This window comes from Mus caroli, unplaced genomic scaffold (assembly GCF_978045245.1).
Source record: "Mus caroli unplaced genomic scaffold, Mus_caroli_1 scaffold_8, whole genome shotgun sequence".
In the NCBI taxonomy this organism is placed as follows: Eukaryota; Metazoa; Chordata; class Mammalia; order Rodentia; family Muridae; genus Mus; species Mus caroli.
Genome location: NW_028227263.1, coordinates 5,371,179 through 5,387,805, shown reverse-complemented (window position 1 = coordinate 5,387,805; position 16,627 = coordinate 5,371,179). Strand labels below are relative to the sequence as shown.

General features: G+C 43.5%; 1 protein-coding gene across 1 annotated transcript in view; it reads left to right on the top strand.

The window, feature by feature from the left end:
* Positions 1 to 3,129: 3,129 nt before the first annotated feature.
* The window catches only part of LOC110298462 (scavenger receptor cysteine-rich domain-containing protein SCART1-like), a 62,354-nt gene continuing 48,856 nt past the window's right edge, over positions 3,130 to 16,627 (top strand). The window contains exons 1-3 of the mRNA XM_085841114.1: positions 3,130 to 3,193; positions 3,708 to 4,034; positions 4,538 to 4,846. Coding sequence (XP_085697240.1) covers positions 3,130 to 3,193; positions 3,708 to 4,034; positions 4,538 to 4,846 — 700 coding nt within the window. The remainder of the gene's footprint in view (positions 3,194 to 3,707; positions 4,035 to 4,537; positions 4,847 to 16,627) is intronic.

Here is a 16,627-nt window from a genome sequence, read left to right as displayed (position 1 = left end):
CAAACACTGGACCACCAAACAGGCAGTATACACCAGCTGATATGAGGCCCCCAACACAATACAGTAGAGGACTTCTGGGTCTGTGTTCATTCAGAGATAATGCACCTAACCCTTAAGAGACTGGAGGCCCCAGGGAGTTTAGAGGTCAGGTGGGATGGGGGGTGGGGACATTCATGTGGAGATGGGGTGGGGGTGGGGAGGAGCAGTTGGAAGGTGGATGTGGAGGGGCGGGGAATGGAATACGCAGTGTAAAAAATGATTTACAGATAAAATTAAAGAAAAAAAATAATGTAAGAGATTAGTGCCTGCCCATGAGATTGGTCTCAAAATGGGCCAGCCACTGAAAGGCCATCCCTTCAGTCTATGCTTTATCTTTGTACCTGCATTTCTTTTAGACAGGATTGATTTTGAGTCAAAAGTTTGCATGTAGGTTGGTGTCCCCATCCCTTCACCGGGGGTCCTGTCTGGCTCCTGGACATAGTCTCTTTACTTTCCATCTCCCCATTCTTGGACATTCCGGCTAAGGTTACCTGCGTTGACTCCTGGGAGACTCCACCATTCCAGGACTCTGGTTAAAGTCTAAAATGGGAAGGGCCTTCGCAGAATATTTGTTCTTTCTCTTTTTAAAAATTTATTTATTTTTGTATGTGTTTGCACACGTCTTGGGTACATATGGAGGGGCCAGAGGACAACTTGTGTGAGTTGGTATCAGCTCAACAAACCAGAAGAAAACAATTACTGCTTTTATTAGTAATCACAAAGGCTCTATGTAGTATAACAATATACATTTTGGCCATTTTACATTCAAACACACACAATCCACATCTATAGTATATGTATTCAGTATGTCATATACAACACACTATGAGATTTGCAGATTTTTAGATTTTTAGATTCTACATTCAACAATTCTGAACTATATAGGTATATGTGCATCTTTTGAGCTTATATTATGCAGCTGTGTATTCAACTGTTTTTCACTCAACAGTATGGTATGAACATTGTGAATTTTTTGAAAACATGATGTTATTAAACATCTGCCACAGTGTCATTTTTTCAAGACAAATTATTTATTATTTGAGAAATTCATATATGTATACAATATATTTTGGTCATATCCACTTTCTGCCCCTCCAACATCCTCCAGACTTTCTCAAGTGCCTCTCTCTTAATTTCATGCTTTCTTTTATTTTACTTTAACTCCTTGAGTGTAGTTAGGGCTGCCACTATGTCCATAGATCGAGGCTCTCAACTGGAGTATGAACAACCTCTCAGTGGCTGTACCTACCAAGAGAAAAACCAATCCTTCTCCCAGCAGTGATCAACCATCAATCAACCATCAATCAACCTCAGGTAGGGGTGTGGCCTGGTGAGCTCCTCCTCCACCTTGTCATTCTTAATAATTTTACATTAAGGGTATTTGAATTTTTATTTTCTTCTGGACCTTGTAATTTTGTTGTGGGTATATGTTTTTATTTATTGAGACTATTTTGTTTACACAACTGATGCTCATTTTAGAATCTGACCAGCTTTTTTTTTCTTTTTTTCTGAATGGAAATGGAGTGGGTCTGGGGAAGACAGAGGTGGGGGCACTGGGAGAAGTTGAGGGAGGGGAGGGGAAACTATGGATGGGATGTAATATATGAGAGAAGAATACAAAGAAAAACGAATCTATGTAGGTAGACAAGGCATAGAAAGAAACTAAAAATTATCCCACACTCTGCCTCTTATAAATAAACTCTTGAAATTGTGTGGTGCAGATTCATTGAGAACTTGGTTTGCCATAATGCAGACTTGAGCCGGATGAACAAAGTTGGCCAGTATGCAGTGCATATTTTCCATTTGACAATCAGCTACTCATAAAGGCTTATCAATAAGTAGACACTTGAACCGTGATGACTTTATGTTCTCTTGTCTACACATTCTTTAGTTTGTCTATTACCTGGTAATGGGAACTAGCATGTGAGGCCAAGTAGTCAGGCCTGTCTCCTCAGGGAGATGTACACTCCTTCTATGACTGGACCAAGGGCAAACATGTTGAAAATACTGGGATTAAATTGCTAACTCTGGCTATTATAAATAAGGCTGCTATGAATGTAGTGGAGCATGAGTCTTTCTTGCCCCTTCTTAGAATTGGGAACAAAACATCCATGGAAGGAGTTACAGAGACAAAGTTTGGATCTGAGACAAAAGGATGGACCATCTAGAGACTGCCACATCCGGGGATCCATCCCAAAATCAGCCTCCAAATGCTGACACCATTGCATACACTAGCAAGATTTTGCTGAAAGGACCCTGATATAGCTGTCTCTTGTGAGACTATGCCGGGGCCTGGCAAACACAGAAGTGGATGCTCACAGTCAGCTATTGGATGGATCACAGGGCCCCCCAATGGAGGAGCTAGAGAAAGTACCCAAGGAGCTAAAGGGGTCTGCAACCCTATAGGTGGAACAACAATATGAACTAACCAGTACCCCCCTGGAGCTCGTGTCTCTAGCTGCATTATGTATCAGAAGATGGCCTAGTCGGCCATCAGTGGAAAGAGTGGCCCATTGGTTGTGCAAACTTTATATGCCTCAGTACAGGGGAACGCCAGGGCCAAGAAGTGGGAGTGGGTGGGTAGGGGAGTAGGGGGGAGGGTATGGGGGACTTTTGGGATAGCATTGGAAATGTAAATGAGGAAAATACCTAATTAAAAATGTTTAAAAAATTGCTAGCTCTGTCTATTGATAACAAAGATCTTGGAAGAATTCTGTTCTTTAGCCAGATTTTCTGTTTGAGGCAGAAGGCCTTTAATGTCTTTTCTGACATTGACCTTGACAGCTACAGCCATCTAGGCCTTTCTGGGAGGAGACTCCTTGCTCTCCACACAGCTGGTACTGCTTTGGGCACCAGCTGCAGGAAGCTTCAATGTGTTGGCACTGTCTGGGCTCTGGCTCGGTGGGTGAGTGCTTGCTTTGGGTGAGAGATGACAGCTCTCATATGGGGGAGGAGCCTATGGGGCTGAAGGGCTCTGGCTCCAGAATATTGTCACCCTGAGTTGGAGTTCACTTTCTTCCTGAAGGCAGAGACAGGTACCTGTTCTGAGGCCATCAGCCTGGGGAACTGTAGTTACAAAGGAGACTGGTTATGGCATTCTCTTCTCTCAGACTTTGGCCTCTACTGCTGCTGGCCTGCTGGACTCTCCTTCCTGGTGAGTGCGTGCTGCTGTGTGAAGACCTTGGGTGTCAGGGACACAGGTATATAGTACATAGGTGACTGCTCAGGGATGGCACAGTGCTGATGATATCTGATGCCTTTACTTTGAATGTGTGTTTCCTTCTGCTAACGTTGATGTCATCAAAGCAACCATTTGGAATCTGTAACAATGCAGAGTATTTACGATCGAGAAATCTGAAAAAAAAAAAAAAAGGAGGGGTTAGGACGAGTAGTGAAGATGAGCTTTCTTCCTCCAGCTCCTGCTTCTCCTCCTCTGTTTTCTTGACACTCTGTGTAGCACTGGTTGTCCTGGAACTTGCTCTGTAGACCAGGCTGGCTTCGAACTCAGATTCAACTGCCTCTATCTCCTGAATCCTGGGATTAAAGGCATGTGGCACCATGCCCAGCTGAAGATGAGCTGTCTAATTATGAAGCATTCCAAATAAAATACAGAATGTTATCCCTATGTTTATTGTTGCTGTTGTTTTGCTTTGTCTTTATTCCTGAAGATCTGGCTCTTGAGAACTTCGTGAATTTCCTGGGCGGTGATAATAAATGTGAAGGCCAAGTACGCTTGCGGAATGATGGACAGTGGGGCCTTATGTGTGCAGACGGCCTGGGCATGCAGGAGGCCTCAGTGATCTGCAGAGAGCTCGGCTGTGGCTCTGTGAAGTCTATGCCCCGGTATGTTTTGACACCTGAAGAGATGAGGCAACCTTGGCTATATGATGCCCAGTGCCATGGCAATGAATCCACCTTCTTGGAGTGCCGTCTGGGGTCCTGGGGGACCATCAGTGGCTGCAAATGCCAGTGTGTGGCTGTGATTATCTGCTCTGGTAGGTTAGATGGAGACCCTGAGCTCCTTATTCCCTGAGACTGACTGACTTCCTTCCTTCCTTCTTTCTCTGTCTTGGTCGTGGAAGTATTAAGGCATTTGCCCAGGGAAGGGTCTGGCCTGTATGAACATACATTATGCCTGGAGTCTTAAGAGAGCTGGGTTTTCATCTTCTATAGACACTTTCCCAGTAACTTTAAATAATATCTTTAAGTTTTCAAAAGTTGGCTACTTCCCTTGTTAATAGTGACTACTAGAGAAAACGTTCCCATTCTCAGTATGTGTAAGACTCCAGCCAAGGAGTAAGCTACAGGTGTAGGAGGCAGGAGTCCTGGCCCATTTCCCCTGGAAGGATGGGATTTTTTACCTTAGAAAAACAGCAAAGGGTGGGAACACCTCCAGGAGCACCTTGGACAATGACTCAGGGTGGGGTAGTCAGTGTCTATCCCTGTGTTTGCTCTAGGAACAGGATACCAAGACTCAGTTTCTCTTCTATTCCACCAGGTGGTACCACACTACAAATGGGGCTAGTTGATGGTGGCAGTCCTTGTGCTGGGACTGCACAGGCCACTGGGGCTTCCAATTTTGCCCTGAGATGTGACTTGCATGAGAAGGAGGCTGGCGTTGTATGCAGACAGTTGGAATGTGGCACTGCTCTGCAATGGTCCAGAGCCCACGATGGAACTAACGGGAACCAGGAGCAGAAGTACCTTACATGCCAGGGAACAGAGACCAACATTTTACAATGCCTGATCAATGTGAACGTCCTGGAGCAATGTGACCTTCTGACCTACACCCAGATTGTATGCACAGGTAGGAGCACCCACTGAGGATTTTAGTCTTCATATTGTGTATATGGATACGAAGAGAGAAGTCTGTGATATCCGCTCCACGGTAGTGTCAATAGAACCCTTACCCCAGATTCATAGTTAAAAACAATTCACTTTGCCACCAAGAGGTAGTTTTGGGAAACTTTGGGAAACCCCTGAAAGTTGTGCTCATTATCCTGTCTAGGATACAGATGGCTGTGATTCCCTAGAAGCCAAGTGACTAGGAGTGTTTGTGTTCAGTATCCATGTGGCATCTAAGGCTTAAGGGAGGACAGAACAGGGGGTCAAGGTGATTGATCCATAGACCCCAGCACTTACTCTCTGGTCCTCTGTCAGGGCTGATTAATGTGGTTCTGTATCCTCATACACCATTCCTTTCTGGGGACTAAGTAGTGGCTGTCAGGTCACACCATCCAGTGCCTGCATGGAGCCTTTGCTGACCTCAGTCGCTTCAGTCCAGCATTTGTCCAAAGGGCACATGGAGGAGGTCTGACTGGTGGGTGGTGAGCACCCCTGTCAGGGTTTTCTGGAGGTTAAGTGAGGGCTGACCTGGGGGTGTGTGTGTCACCATCTGCAGTATGACCTGGTTTGTTCACAGTTCACATTGTTTTCTAGGAGCTGGTGTGTGGTGGTAGTATATCCACATCTGGGAGTTTCCACTTTGTCTAGGACTCAGTCAGTGCCTGGGTAGAAGCAGGCTTTCCAATGTGTGGCAATAAATCACCGATCTTATATTATTCATTAGATCCTGGACACTGCTGTAGCCATGACCAAGATGCTACACTAATTTTTTTCAGGGGAAAGTGAGTCAGGTTATGGACTGGCAGTGTGTGATGTGGTGTGGTCAGGGTCTGAGAGCTGGGGTCTGTACTGTGATGACCATGGGCAGCTGGACCAATAACTCAGAACCTATGTCCTGACTCATAGGTTCCTTGGCCTCCTTCTCACCATCTCTAGCCTTTTAGGTTTGTTCATCTTTGGACAAATCTCTGCTCAGTTCTGTTATGGATTTCAGCAATAGGTGGCCTGTGTGTTTTGAGTGGTGTCAATGGTTCTGCACATTTGTATGTGAGAGCCATGTGAGAGTCTCATTAACACATGCATAACTCCATTCTTTGTGTTACTTCCCCTGTGAAGAGATCCTACTGTACACACAGCTTCAAGTCTGCTTCATCCCAACCTGTGGTCTTTGCTTTGTGCTTCTGCTCTGGTGTCACATTTAAAACCTGACATCGCAAGTCCGAAGCCCTGTGGCTTCACTGCCTGCTTTCTGCTGTTCTCTAGCACTCCATCCAGGGCTTTGATGGGTCTTGAGTCACTTTGTTTCTGGTGTGGGGAGGACCTGATCCACACTTTCTTCATGGATATTCAGTTTCTCCAGAACCTCTATTACAACATTGTTCTTTCTACACGAATGGTCATAGCCCTTTAAGAAATGTGATGATTAGAAGTGTGTATGATGATTTCTTTACTATTATTTCTGCTCCATTGGTTTCTGTGTTTGGCCTCAGTGCTGTGGTTCATGGAGCTCTGCTCTAAGTTTTGAGATGAAGCAGCATGTTTTTAGCTGCTCATATGGTTGTGGGCCTTCGGGAATCTTCATCTCTACCAGAATGCTAGGATTAACTTCCTAACTTTCCAAGAACCTGCTCAGGGTTTGACAGGGACGGCATTGCATCTGCAGAACTCTTTGGGTGATGTTGTCATCATTCTAGACCATGTCCTAAGCCCTTGATATGAGGCCTACTCCCCTCTATGTAGATCTTGTGCAATTTTTTTTTCTTGATAAACTTAATTTATTGGAAATGAAACAGATGCTGTCATATGCCAAGCCATAGGTTCTTGGTCTTATAATGATACCATGTACGTGTTTCATCTTGTACAGTAGGCTTTCTATCCAACTAGAAAGTAGTCAGTGACTCCCATAATATCCATACCATTATTGTGCTCAAATCTTGCCAGGCCTGTCATTTTTATATCTCTCTGTGCTTATAGCTGGGTAGGATTGATGATTGCTGTTCTAGTAGCATGCGTAGGACCTTCCAGCACAATGAAAGCTGGGAGGTAGGGATGAAGTTCCCAAGTCAGTACCCACTTGATTTCTTCATGTTCTGATTCGAGTGTGTCTTTAGCAATAGGGTCTTGCTGTCAAGCTCTGGAGGTTAACCTCAGTGGCCAACAACTTTGGAAGAAGCATCCCACTCCAGGTGCTGGGTTTTTCATTTGTTAGCTTGTGGTATCTAATTGTTGCCCCATTATAGCATGTCCTGGCTAGTTTTATCTTCAGCTTGACATAGCTAGAGCCATTTGGGAAGAGGAACCTCAATGGAGAAAATACTCCCATAAGACTCCTCGTGGGCAAGTTTGTGGAGACATTTCTTGAGTAATCATTGATGTGGGAGGGTCTAGCCCACTGTGGGCAGTGCCACCTCTGGTCAGGTGGTCCTGAGGTGTATAAGGAAGCAGGCTGAGGAAGCTGTAGAGAGGAAGTCAGTAAGCGGTGTACCTTCATATCCTGTATTTCAGTTCCTGCCTCCAAGTTCCTGCCTTGACTTCCTTTCATGATAGACTGTAAGCTATCAGCCCCCACCTCTAAGTTTCCTTTGGTCATGATGTTTTATCATAACAGTACAAACCATATTAGAATAAAGAATTGGTACAAGAGAGTGGGGGGGCAGATCTGCTCATATTGTTTTTGGGATGCTCATAGAAGGGCTTTGAATTTTGAGGCTAGGAAAGTCATTGAGTACTCAGGGCTTAATAGGCTGTGGTGAGAGCTTGAAAGCCAGGGATGCTGAAAGAGACACAGACAATGGAGGCCTGGCTTGGAAGATTTCAGAGATAAGCAAAGGCTCTGACAGGCTATTGATGCAATATTTTGAATTAAGAATTTGTGGTCAGCTAGGCCTGAAGAACCAGCTGTGATTACAAATGATCAGAATTATTAAAGTGAAATCTTGCTTTATTAGGACAATTGATTTTGGTTAGATGGGGTAGAGAAATTAGCTGCAATAAAAAGAGACCAGCATCTTTGAGGCAAAATCTCTGGGGAGTATTTCTTCAAGGTCAGGACACAGAATCTGTGGTCTGGGAGTAGGGAAGAGGAAAGGCTGCATATCATGCTGGCTTCTAGACTTGGTAATATGTAAATGCCTCCTCAGGTGGTATTGATTTTGGCAGTATGAGAACATTATCATTTAAGGGGTCATAGAAGGTAGTTGAGGCTTGGCACCATGTGGCAGGACTAGAGTCTCTAAAGACAGTCTAGTATAGTCTACTGGTGAAGATTCAGTCCAGTTGCTATGGTGACCCCAGAATTTTTAGAGATGCCAGTACCATGGGGGTAGATGACTACAAAGGACAGCAGCAACTATGGAATGGGGCTTGAGCCTATGAGGCAAGCTCTGTGTGCTGTGGAGGGCAGATCATGACAAGTGGATGTTCCCAAGTCCATTGAAGCCAGAAGATCTTGAGTGACTCCTAATTGTCTTACCCCAGTTGGAATGGCTAAGATCAGCAAAATAAATGACAGGAAATTCTGGTGAGGTTGTGGAGAAAGAGGAACCCCCAGACACTGTTGGTGGGAATGAAAATTGGTGTGACCACTATGGAAATCAGTACAGAGAATCCTCAAAAAGCTAAAAAGAAATGACTCTGCTGTATCACACTTTGGCATATGCTCAAAGGACTTGACATTCTACTCTATAGATACTTATTCATCGATGTTCATTGCCATCCTTTCCACAAGATCCAGGGAATGGGAGCAACCTCAATGTTCTTCAATAGATGAAATTGGTGATGAATATGTGTATTAAGTATACACAATGGAATACTACTTGGATGTAAAGAAAAATAAAATTATGTTATTTGCAGGCAAATGGCTGGATCTAGAAATGATCATATTAGAGAGGTAACCCAGACCTAGAAAGACAAATGCTATGCATTCTCCCTCATCTGGAGTTCCTAGCTTCCAGACTTCAGATGTGAGAATGCAACATGGACTAACCACAGGAACCAGGAAAGTGTGAGGTACCGTAGGTGGTGGTAGGGAGTGGGGCTGCTGGGGGAATAACAGGATACAGTTGATACCCATCTGGGCAGGATACAGAAAGACATTGAGGGACAAGGGATAGTTAATACTAAAGTTCTTTGATAAAGCCTCAGAGCATCATATTAGCTTATATTTGCCTAGAATTATATCTCAAAGAAAGTTACATCACCTGGGTTGCCAATACTTCCCACAAGAGCCATAGACTAATAAGAACTCAATACAAGGCACCAGAAGCCTCTTTTTGAGTGGCTCAGGGTACTCCAGGTGACTCCCCAAACAATATAGGCCATTGCTGTTGTCCTTGGTCGCCTCTTAGAAGTCTAAGGTAACATATAAATTATTTACATCAGTTTTTTTTTGATTTTAATATTTTTATTACATATTTTCCTCAATTACATTTCCAATGCTATCCCAAAAGTCCCCCATAGCGCCCCCCACTTCCCTACCCACCCATTCCCATTCTTTTCAGCAAAGTGTTATGTTTCCCTGAAAAAAAAAAAAAAAAAAAAGAACAGCCGATACAAGAGCAGCTGGAAACATGGGTGTCTTCAATATTTGTCATTAAAAAATACCAATATTTTATGATATTGACTAACCTAAGAGCTGTGAATAAAGTGATCCAGCCTATGGGTTCATTACAAAAAAAAAAAAAAAAAAAAGAAGTCTAAGGTAAGCCCCTATTGCTAAAAACACAGCACATTTGGGTCAGAGGGCTAGATTGTTTGAGTTGTCTCTAACCTTACAGCCTCTTTCCCGCATTTTAGCCTTCTGCCAATGAATAGTCCATGGAGATTTGTCACCTATGAAGCACACCAATGACCAGTGTGACAAGATTGCTGTAAAGGTACAATAAGTGGCACTCACATGTAGGTTGTAGCCAACAGGAGGGAATGTAAGCTAGCCAATGCTGGGGCTAGTGAGGTCATGGACCCTAGGAGAGACTCTACTGTAGGGACCCGTGCGCCGCTGGGTGTCCCCTTCTGGGCCCCTGGTTAGGGACTAACCTCACCCAGATACTGATTTCCAACACAAAAAGATCTTTTATTAAGCAACCTAGAGACAGGGTGGGTGAATCTGAATCAGGCAGAAACAGCAGCAGGTGGTTCAGGAGGAGTGGTTTTTTTGAAGAAAAAAAGGGGAAGTCTGTGCTAGGGTGAGTTGGTAAGTTATGATTGGACAGGTTAGTCAGTGTATTTTGATAGCTGGACCTTGGTGGTCTACCTCACGAATGAGTCAGAATAAGGACCAAATGAGGAGTCTAATGGGGAGTCTAGTGGTTTATTTAGCAAGAGTATGGGGTAAGGGCAGGACTCGCTGGTGCCTTGTTTGTCATGTTTGGGCCTGTTAGAGACCTTCATCTATTACTGCCGCTTTGCTAGACCACAATTCCTCAAGTACATGCTAAATCTTTTCTTTACACCAACGTACGCATCTAGCTACTCCCTCTTACCGAAGAAACTTCTCCTTACAGCAAATGGAGACCATTACAGAAAACCATAAACTGGATGCGCTATAGAGATCAATGAGTAGTGGGGGCTCAGCCCCCATAGATTCATCGACATCTCAGCTCCAGCATCCACGGCTCAGGGAGTTTTGCAGTAGAGGGAAGTGGAAAGATTGTAAGAACTAGGATAACAGAAAGACTGCTGTGGGACTGTCTCTCCTAGAAATGACTATAAAACAAGAGTGGAACAATGCCAATATCATTATTGATATTATGGTTAATGGGGAAGGGGAAATTTCACGGTGTTCCACCCCTAGAGAAAGAACTACTGGTGACTGGTAACTGCGAAGGGAGGGAGAATTAGACTTTCCCAGGTAAGTTGCCTAGTTAGTTATTTAATACACTAAATATGGTCAGCACTAAGACCATATATATATCACCAACAAAAATTGCACTCATCAGGGTATGTATGTATATATGTATGTACACACGTATATGTATGTAACAACAATAAAAAAGGGCTCTCAGTTTTAAAGCTGGGGGTATGGGCAGAAAAGTGGTAGATGATATATTTTTTTATGCTTAGACATTTTTTATCCATTTATTGGATATTTTATTTATTTACATTTCAAATGTTATCCCCTTTCCTAATGTTCTCCCAGAAACCCCTTATCCTATCCCCTCTCCTCTGCTTCTATGAGGGTGTGCCCCCACCCACCCACCTACTCCAGCTTCCCTGCCCTTGCATTCTTCTACACTGGGGCATCGAGCCTTCATGGGACCAAGGGCCTCTTCTCCTATTGATGCCCGACAAGGCCATTCTCTGCTACATATGTGGCTGGAGCCATGTGTCCCTCCATGTGTACTCCTTGGCTAGTGGTTTAGACCCTGGAGGTTCTGGTTGGTTGATATTATTGTTCTTCCTATGGGGTTGTAAACCCCTTCAGCTCCTTCAGTCCTTTCTCTAACTCTTCCTTTGGGGACCCTGTACTCAGTTCAATGGTTGACTGTGAACATCTGCCTCTGTATATGTCAAGCTCTGGCAGAGCCTCTCAGGAGACAGCTACATCCAGAATAGTGCCTGCATTTGGTGACTGCATATGGGATGACTCCCCAGGTGAGGCAGTCTCTGGACGGCCTTTCTTTCAGTCTCTGCTCCACACTTTGTTTCTGTATTTGCTTCTGTGAGCATTTTGTTACCCCATCTAAGAAGGACCAAAGCACCCACACTTTGATCTTCCTTCTTGAGCTTCATGTGGTCTGTGAATTGTATCTTGGACATTCCAAGCTTTTGGGCTAATATCCACTTATCAGTGAGTGCATACCATGTGTGTTCTTTTGAGATTGGATTACCTCGTTTAGAATGATATTTTCTAGTTGCATCCATTTGCCTAAGAATTTCATAAATTCATTGTTCTTAAAGGCTGAGTAGTACTCCATTGTGCAAATGTACCACATTTTCTGTATCCATTCTTCTGTTGAAGGACATCTGGATTCTTTCCAGCTTCTATTATAAGTAAGACTGCTATGAACATGTGTCCTTGTTATATCTTGGAGCATCGTTTGGGAATATGCCCAGGAGTGGTATAGCTAGGTCCTCAGGTAATACTATGTCCAATTTTCTGAGGAACCACCAGACTGATTTCCAGAGTGTTTGTAACAGCTTGCAATCCTACCAACAATGGAGGAGTGTTCTTCTTTTTCCACGTCCTTGCCAGCATCTGCTGTCACCTGAGTTATTGATCTTAGTCATTCTGACTGGTGTGAGATGTTGTTTTGATTTGCAGTACCTGATGACTAAGGATGTTGAACATTTCTTTAGATGCTTCTCAACCATTCAAGTTTCCTCAGATAAGAATCCTTTGTTTAGCTCTGTACCCCATTTTTAAATAGGGTTATTTGATTGTCCAGAGTCTAATTTCTTGAGTTCTTTGTGTATATTGTATACTAGCCCTCTATCAGATGTAGGGCTGGTAAGGATTTTTTCCCAATCTGTTGGTTGCCATTTTGTCCTATTTACAGTGTCCTTTGCCTTATAGAAGCTTTGCAATTTTATGAGGTACCATTTGTCAATTCTTGATCTTCAAGCATAAGCCATTGGTGTTCTGTTCAGGAACTTTTACCCTGTGCCTATGTATTCGAGGCTCTTCCCCACTTTCTCTTTTATCAGTTTCAGTGTATCTGGTTTTATGTGGAGGTCCTTGATCCACTTGGATTTGAGTTTTGTACAGGGAGATAGGAATGGATAGATTTGTATTCTTTTACATACTGACCACCAGTTGAATCAATACCATTTGTTGAAAAATGCTGTCTTTTTTCCACTGGATGGTTTTAGCTCCTTTGTCAAAGATCAAGTGACCATAGGTGTGTGGGTTCATTTCTGGGTCTTCAATTCTATTCCACTGATCTACCTGCCTGTCTCTGTACCAATACCATGCAGTTTTTTTTCCCCTACTATTGCTCATAGTGTCAGGGATGCTGATTCCCACAGAAATTATTTTTTATTGTTGTGAATAGTTTTCACTATCTTGGGTTGTTTCTTATTCCAAATGAATTTGCAAATTGCTCTTTCTTTTCTTTCTTTTTAAAATTTAATTTTATGTGTAATTCATTTTTTATACTCCATATTCCATTCCCTGCCCCTCCCCATCCACCCTTCTACTGCTCCACATCCCACACCTCCTCCCCACCCCACCCTGTCTCCACATGAATGCCCCCATCCCCCACCCCACCTGACCTCTAAACTCCCTGGGGCCTCCAGTCTCTTGAGGGTTAGGTGCATCCTCTCTGAATGAACACAGACTGGAAGTCCTCTACTGTATGTGCGTTGGGGGCCTCATATCAGCTGGTGTATGCTGCCTGTTTGGTGGTCCAGTGTTTGAAAGATCTCGGGGGTCCAGATTAACCAAGACTGCTGGTCCTCCTACAGAATCACCCTTCTCCTCAGCTTCTTTCAGTCTTCCCCAGCTCAACAACAGGGGTCAGCTGCTTCTGTCCATTGGTTGGGTGTAAATAACTGCATCTGACTCTTTCAGCTGCTTTTTGGGTCTTTTGGAGGGCAGTCATGATAGATACCATTTTGTGAGTGGTCCATAATCTCAGTAATAGTGTCAGGCCTTGGGACCTCCCCTTAATCTGGATCCCACTTTGGGCCTGTTGCTGGACCTTCTTTTTCTCAGGCTCCTCTCCATTTCCATCTCTGTAATTCTTTCAGACAGAAACAATTATGGGTCAGAGTTGTGACTGTAGGATGGTAACTCCATCCCTCACTTGATGCCCTGTCTTCCTGCTGGAGGTATGCTCTATAAGTTCCCTCTCCCTACTCTTGGGCATTTCATCAAAGGTCCCTCCCTATGAGTCCTGGGAGTCTCTTATCTTCCAGGTTTCTGGTGCATTCTGATGGGTCTCTCCACCCCCCCGCCCCCACTTCCTTTTTTCCGAGGTTGCCTGTTTGCATTCTTTTTGCTGGCCCTCAGGGCTTCAGTCGTTTTCCCTCACCGAATACCATATCAGGCATGTATTCCACTGTGTTCAAAGTGGCCCTGTTTGTGATAGCCAGAAGCTGAAAACAACCTAGATGTGCCAAGACAGAAGAATAGATACAGAAAATGTGGTTCATTTATAGAATGGAATACTACTCAGCTATTAAGAATGAGGACATCTTGACCTTTGCAGGCAAATGGATGGAACTAGAAAATATCATCCTGAGTGAGGTAACTCAGACCCAAAAGGATGTGCATGGTATGTACTCACTAGTAAATGGATATTAGCCAAAAAGAAAAAAGAGAGGAAAAAAAAAACCCATACAGAATACACAAGATACAGTCCACAGATTTCAAAAGGCTCAACAAGCTGAAGTGCCCAAGTGAGGATGCCTCAGTCCCAGTTGGGAGAGAGAAGAAAGAAATCACAAATGGGGTGGGAGGGAGGGACTTGGGAGGGAAAGTGGATGGGGTGGTGGGGCAGTGGGGGTTAGAGGGGAACCTGATCTGGCAAACTGTTCTTTCTAACTCTATGAAGAACTAAGTTGGAATTTAATGGGGATAGCACTGCATCTGTAGACTGCTTTTGGCAAGATGGCCATTATTATATTCATTGTATCGGTCCATGAGCATGGGAGATCTTTCCATCTTCTGAGTTCTTGTCAACTTCATTGATTTTCTCCAAGAACCAATTCTGTTTCATTGATTCTTAGTGGTTTAGTTTGTTTGTTTATTTTGGTTGCTGTTTACTTGTTTCTCTTTCTTTGATTCTAGCCCTGAATTTAAGTATTTTCAGACATCTATGTTTTTGGTTATGGTATCTTCTTGTTCTAGGGTTTTCAGTTGTGCAATTTAGTTGTTAATATGACATCTCTCCCACCTTTTTTATGTAGGCACTTAGCGCTATTAACTTGCCTTTTAGAACTGCCTGTATTGAGCCCCATAGGTTTGTGTATGTTGTGTTTTCATTTCCATCCAATTCTAAAAAATATTTTAATTTCCTTGATTATTGTCTTGACCAAATTGTGAGCAGACTGTGGAATTCTTACCCCTTTGCTGCTAGGTTCTTTTGAGAGGTAGTTTTCTCCTCATGAATCAGAGTGTGAACTCTTATGTTACCTGCTGGCATGGCTGTCCTACTTCTGTCGGAAGTCACTGCACCCAACATTGTAGCTCTCCCACCTGAGAGAATTGTCTTGAGAATGGCGTATACTAGAAGCTTGATGGTGTGACCAAAATTTTTGTGACTACACCTTCACAAAACAAAACTGACCACACTCATTCAGAATCATATCTTTTATATCTATACAACTCTGGACTTCCCTTTTCATTGAACTGGCTCATGTTACTCTCATGTTTTTCTCCATCCATTGTCCCACTGAGAGCTCTGCATGATCTTCCTCACCAAAAGAAACTTTCTGTATCACGGCTTCCTGGGACACATGCTTCCTTGAGTCTTGTTCACTCTATGGCATGGAGTAGATTGTACACGTGTATTTTCATCCAGAGCCTGAGCCAAATGGGTGATCATGAGGTTCTGAGGAACATTGGGTTCACCTACTGCTTTGTTGGTGTGTTGACTTTTGTGGTGTCACTGTGGAGTGTAAAGCCTCCATGTGTGCTTTAGAATATGGGCTCTCCTCCTGTTGCCTATAGGTCCTCTGTTCTGGTGTAAAAAGGATGTGGCTGGATTCTTGATGAATGATGGAACCTCCTTTTATCTCTAGATACCAGGTTGCCCTTGGGAGAATTCAGCCATCCATCCATGTAACACATACTGTTGTTTGACTTTTCCTGGGCAGATATGAGCAAAAAAAAACCCCCAAAACCAAAAAACAACAAATTATTTCCCACATATAGGGAACAAAAACAACTGATCAAAGAAAGGATTCTATCAGAGACTAGCTAAGTGAACCAGTGAATTGATGGAGGTCACCCATAGGAGTGTGGATGAAAAGTTGAGCACGCGTGATGCATCAGCAAAAAGCTCACTTACACATGGTGTCAACCCATAAAAACTATGTCCCTGCATCTCCCTGTACAACCAGCAGGCAGCTTGTATTAGTCGGGGTTTCTATTACTGCACAAACATCATGACCAAGAAGCAAATTGGGGAGGAAAGGGTTTATACAGCTTACACTTCCATACTGTTGTTCATCACCAAGGAAGTCAGGACTGGAACTCAAGCAGGTAAGGAAGCAGGAGCTGATGCAGAGGCCATGGAGGGATGATCTTTACTGGCTTGCTTCCCCTGGGTTGCTCAGCCTGTTCTCTTATAGAACCAAAGACTTCCAGCCCATAGATGGTTCCACCCACAAGGGGCCTTTCTCCCTTGGTCACTAATTGGGAAAATACCCACAGCTGGATCTCATGAAGGCATTTCCCCAACTGAAGCTCCTTTCTCTGTGATAACCCCAACCTGGGTTAAGTTGACACATAAAACCAGCCAGTACAATTGACCCCTTGTCAACTTGACACACAAACATATCACTAGTAAGCCTTAACCCTTAGTTCTTATTCATCCCCAAGATCTAAACAACTTTAAAAGTCCCACAGTCTTTACATATTAAAAGCTCAATCCTTTAAAAATATCCAATATCTTTTAAAATCCAAAGTCTTTTTACAATTAAAAGTCTCTTAACTGTGGGATCCACTAAAATATTTTCTTCCTTCAAAAGGGAAAAATATCAGGGCACAGTCACAATCAAAAGCAATAATTAAACTCCAACTGTCTGGGATCCAACTCACGATTTTCTGGGCTCCTCCAAGGGCTTGGGTCACTTCTCC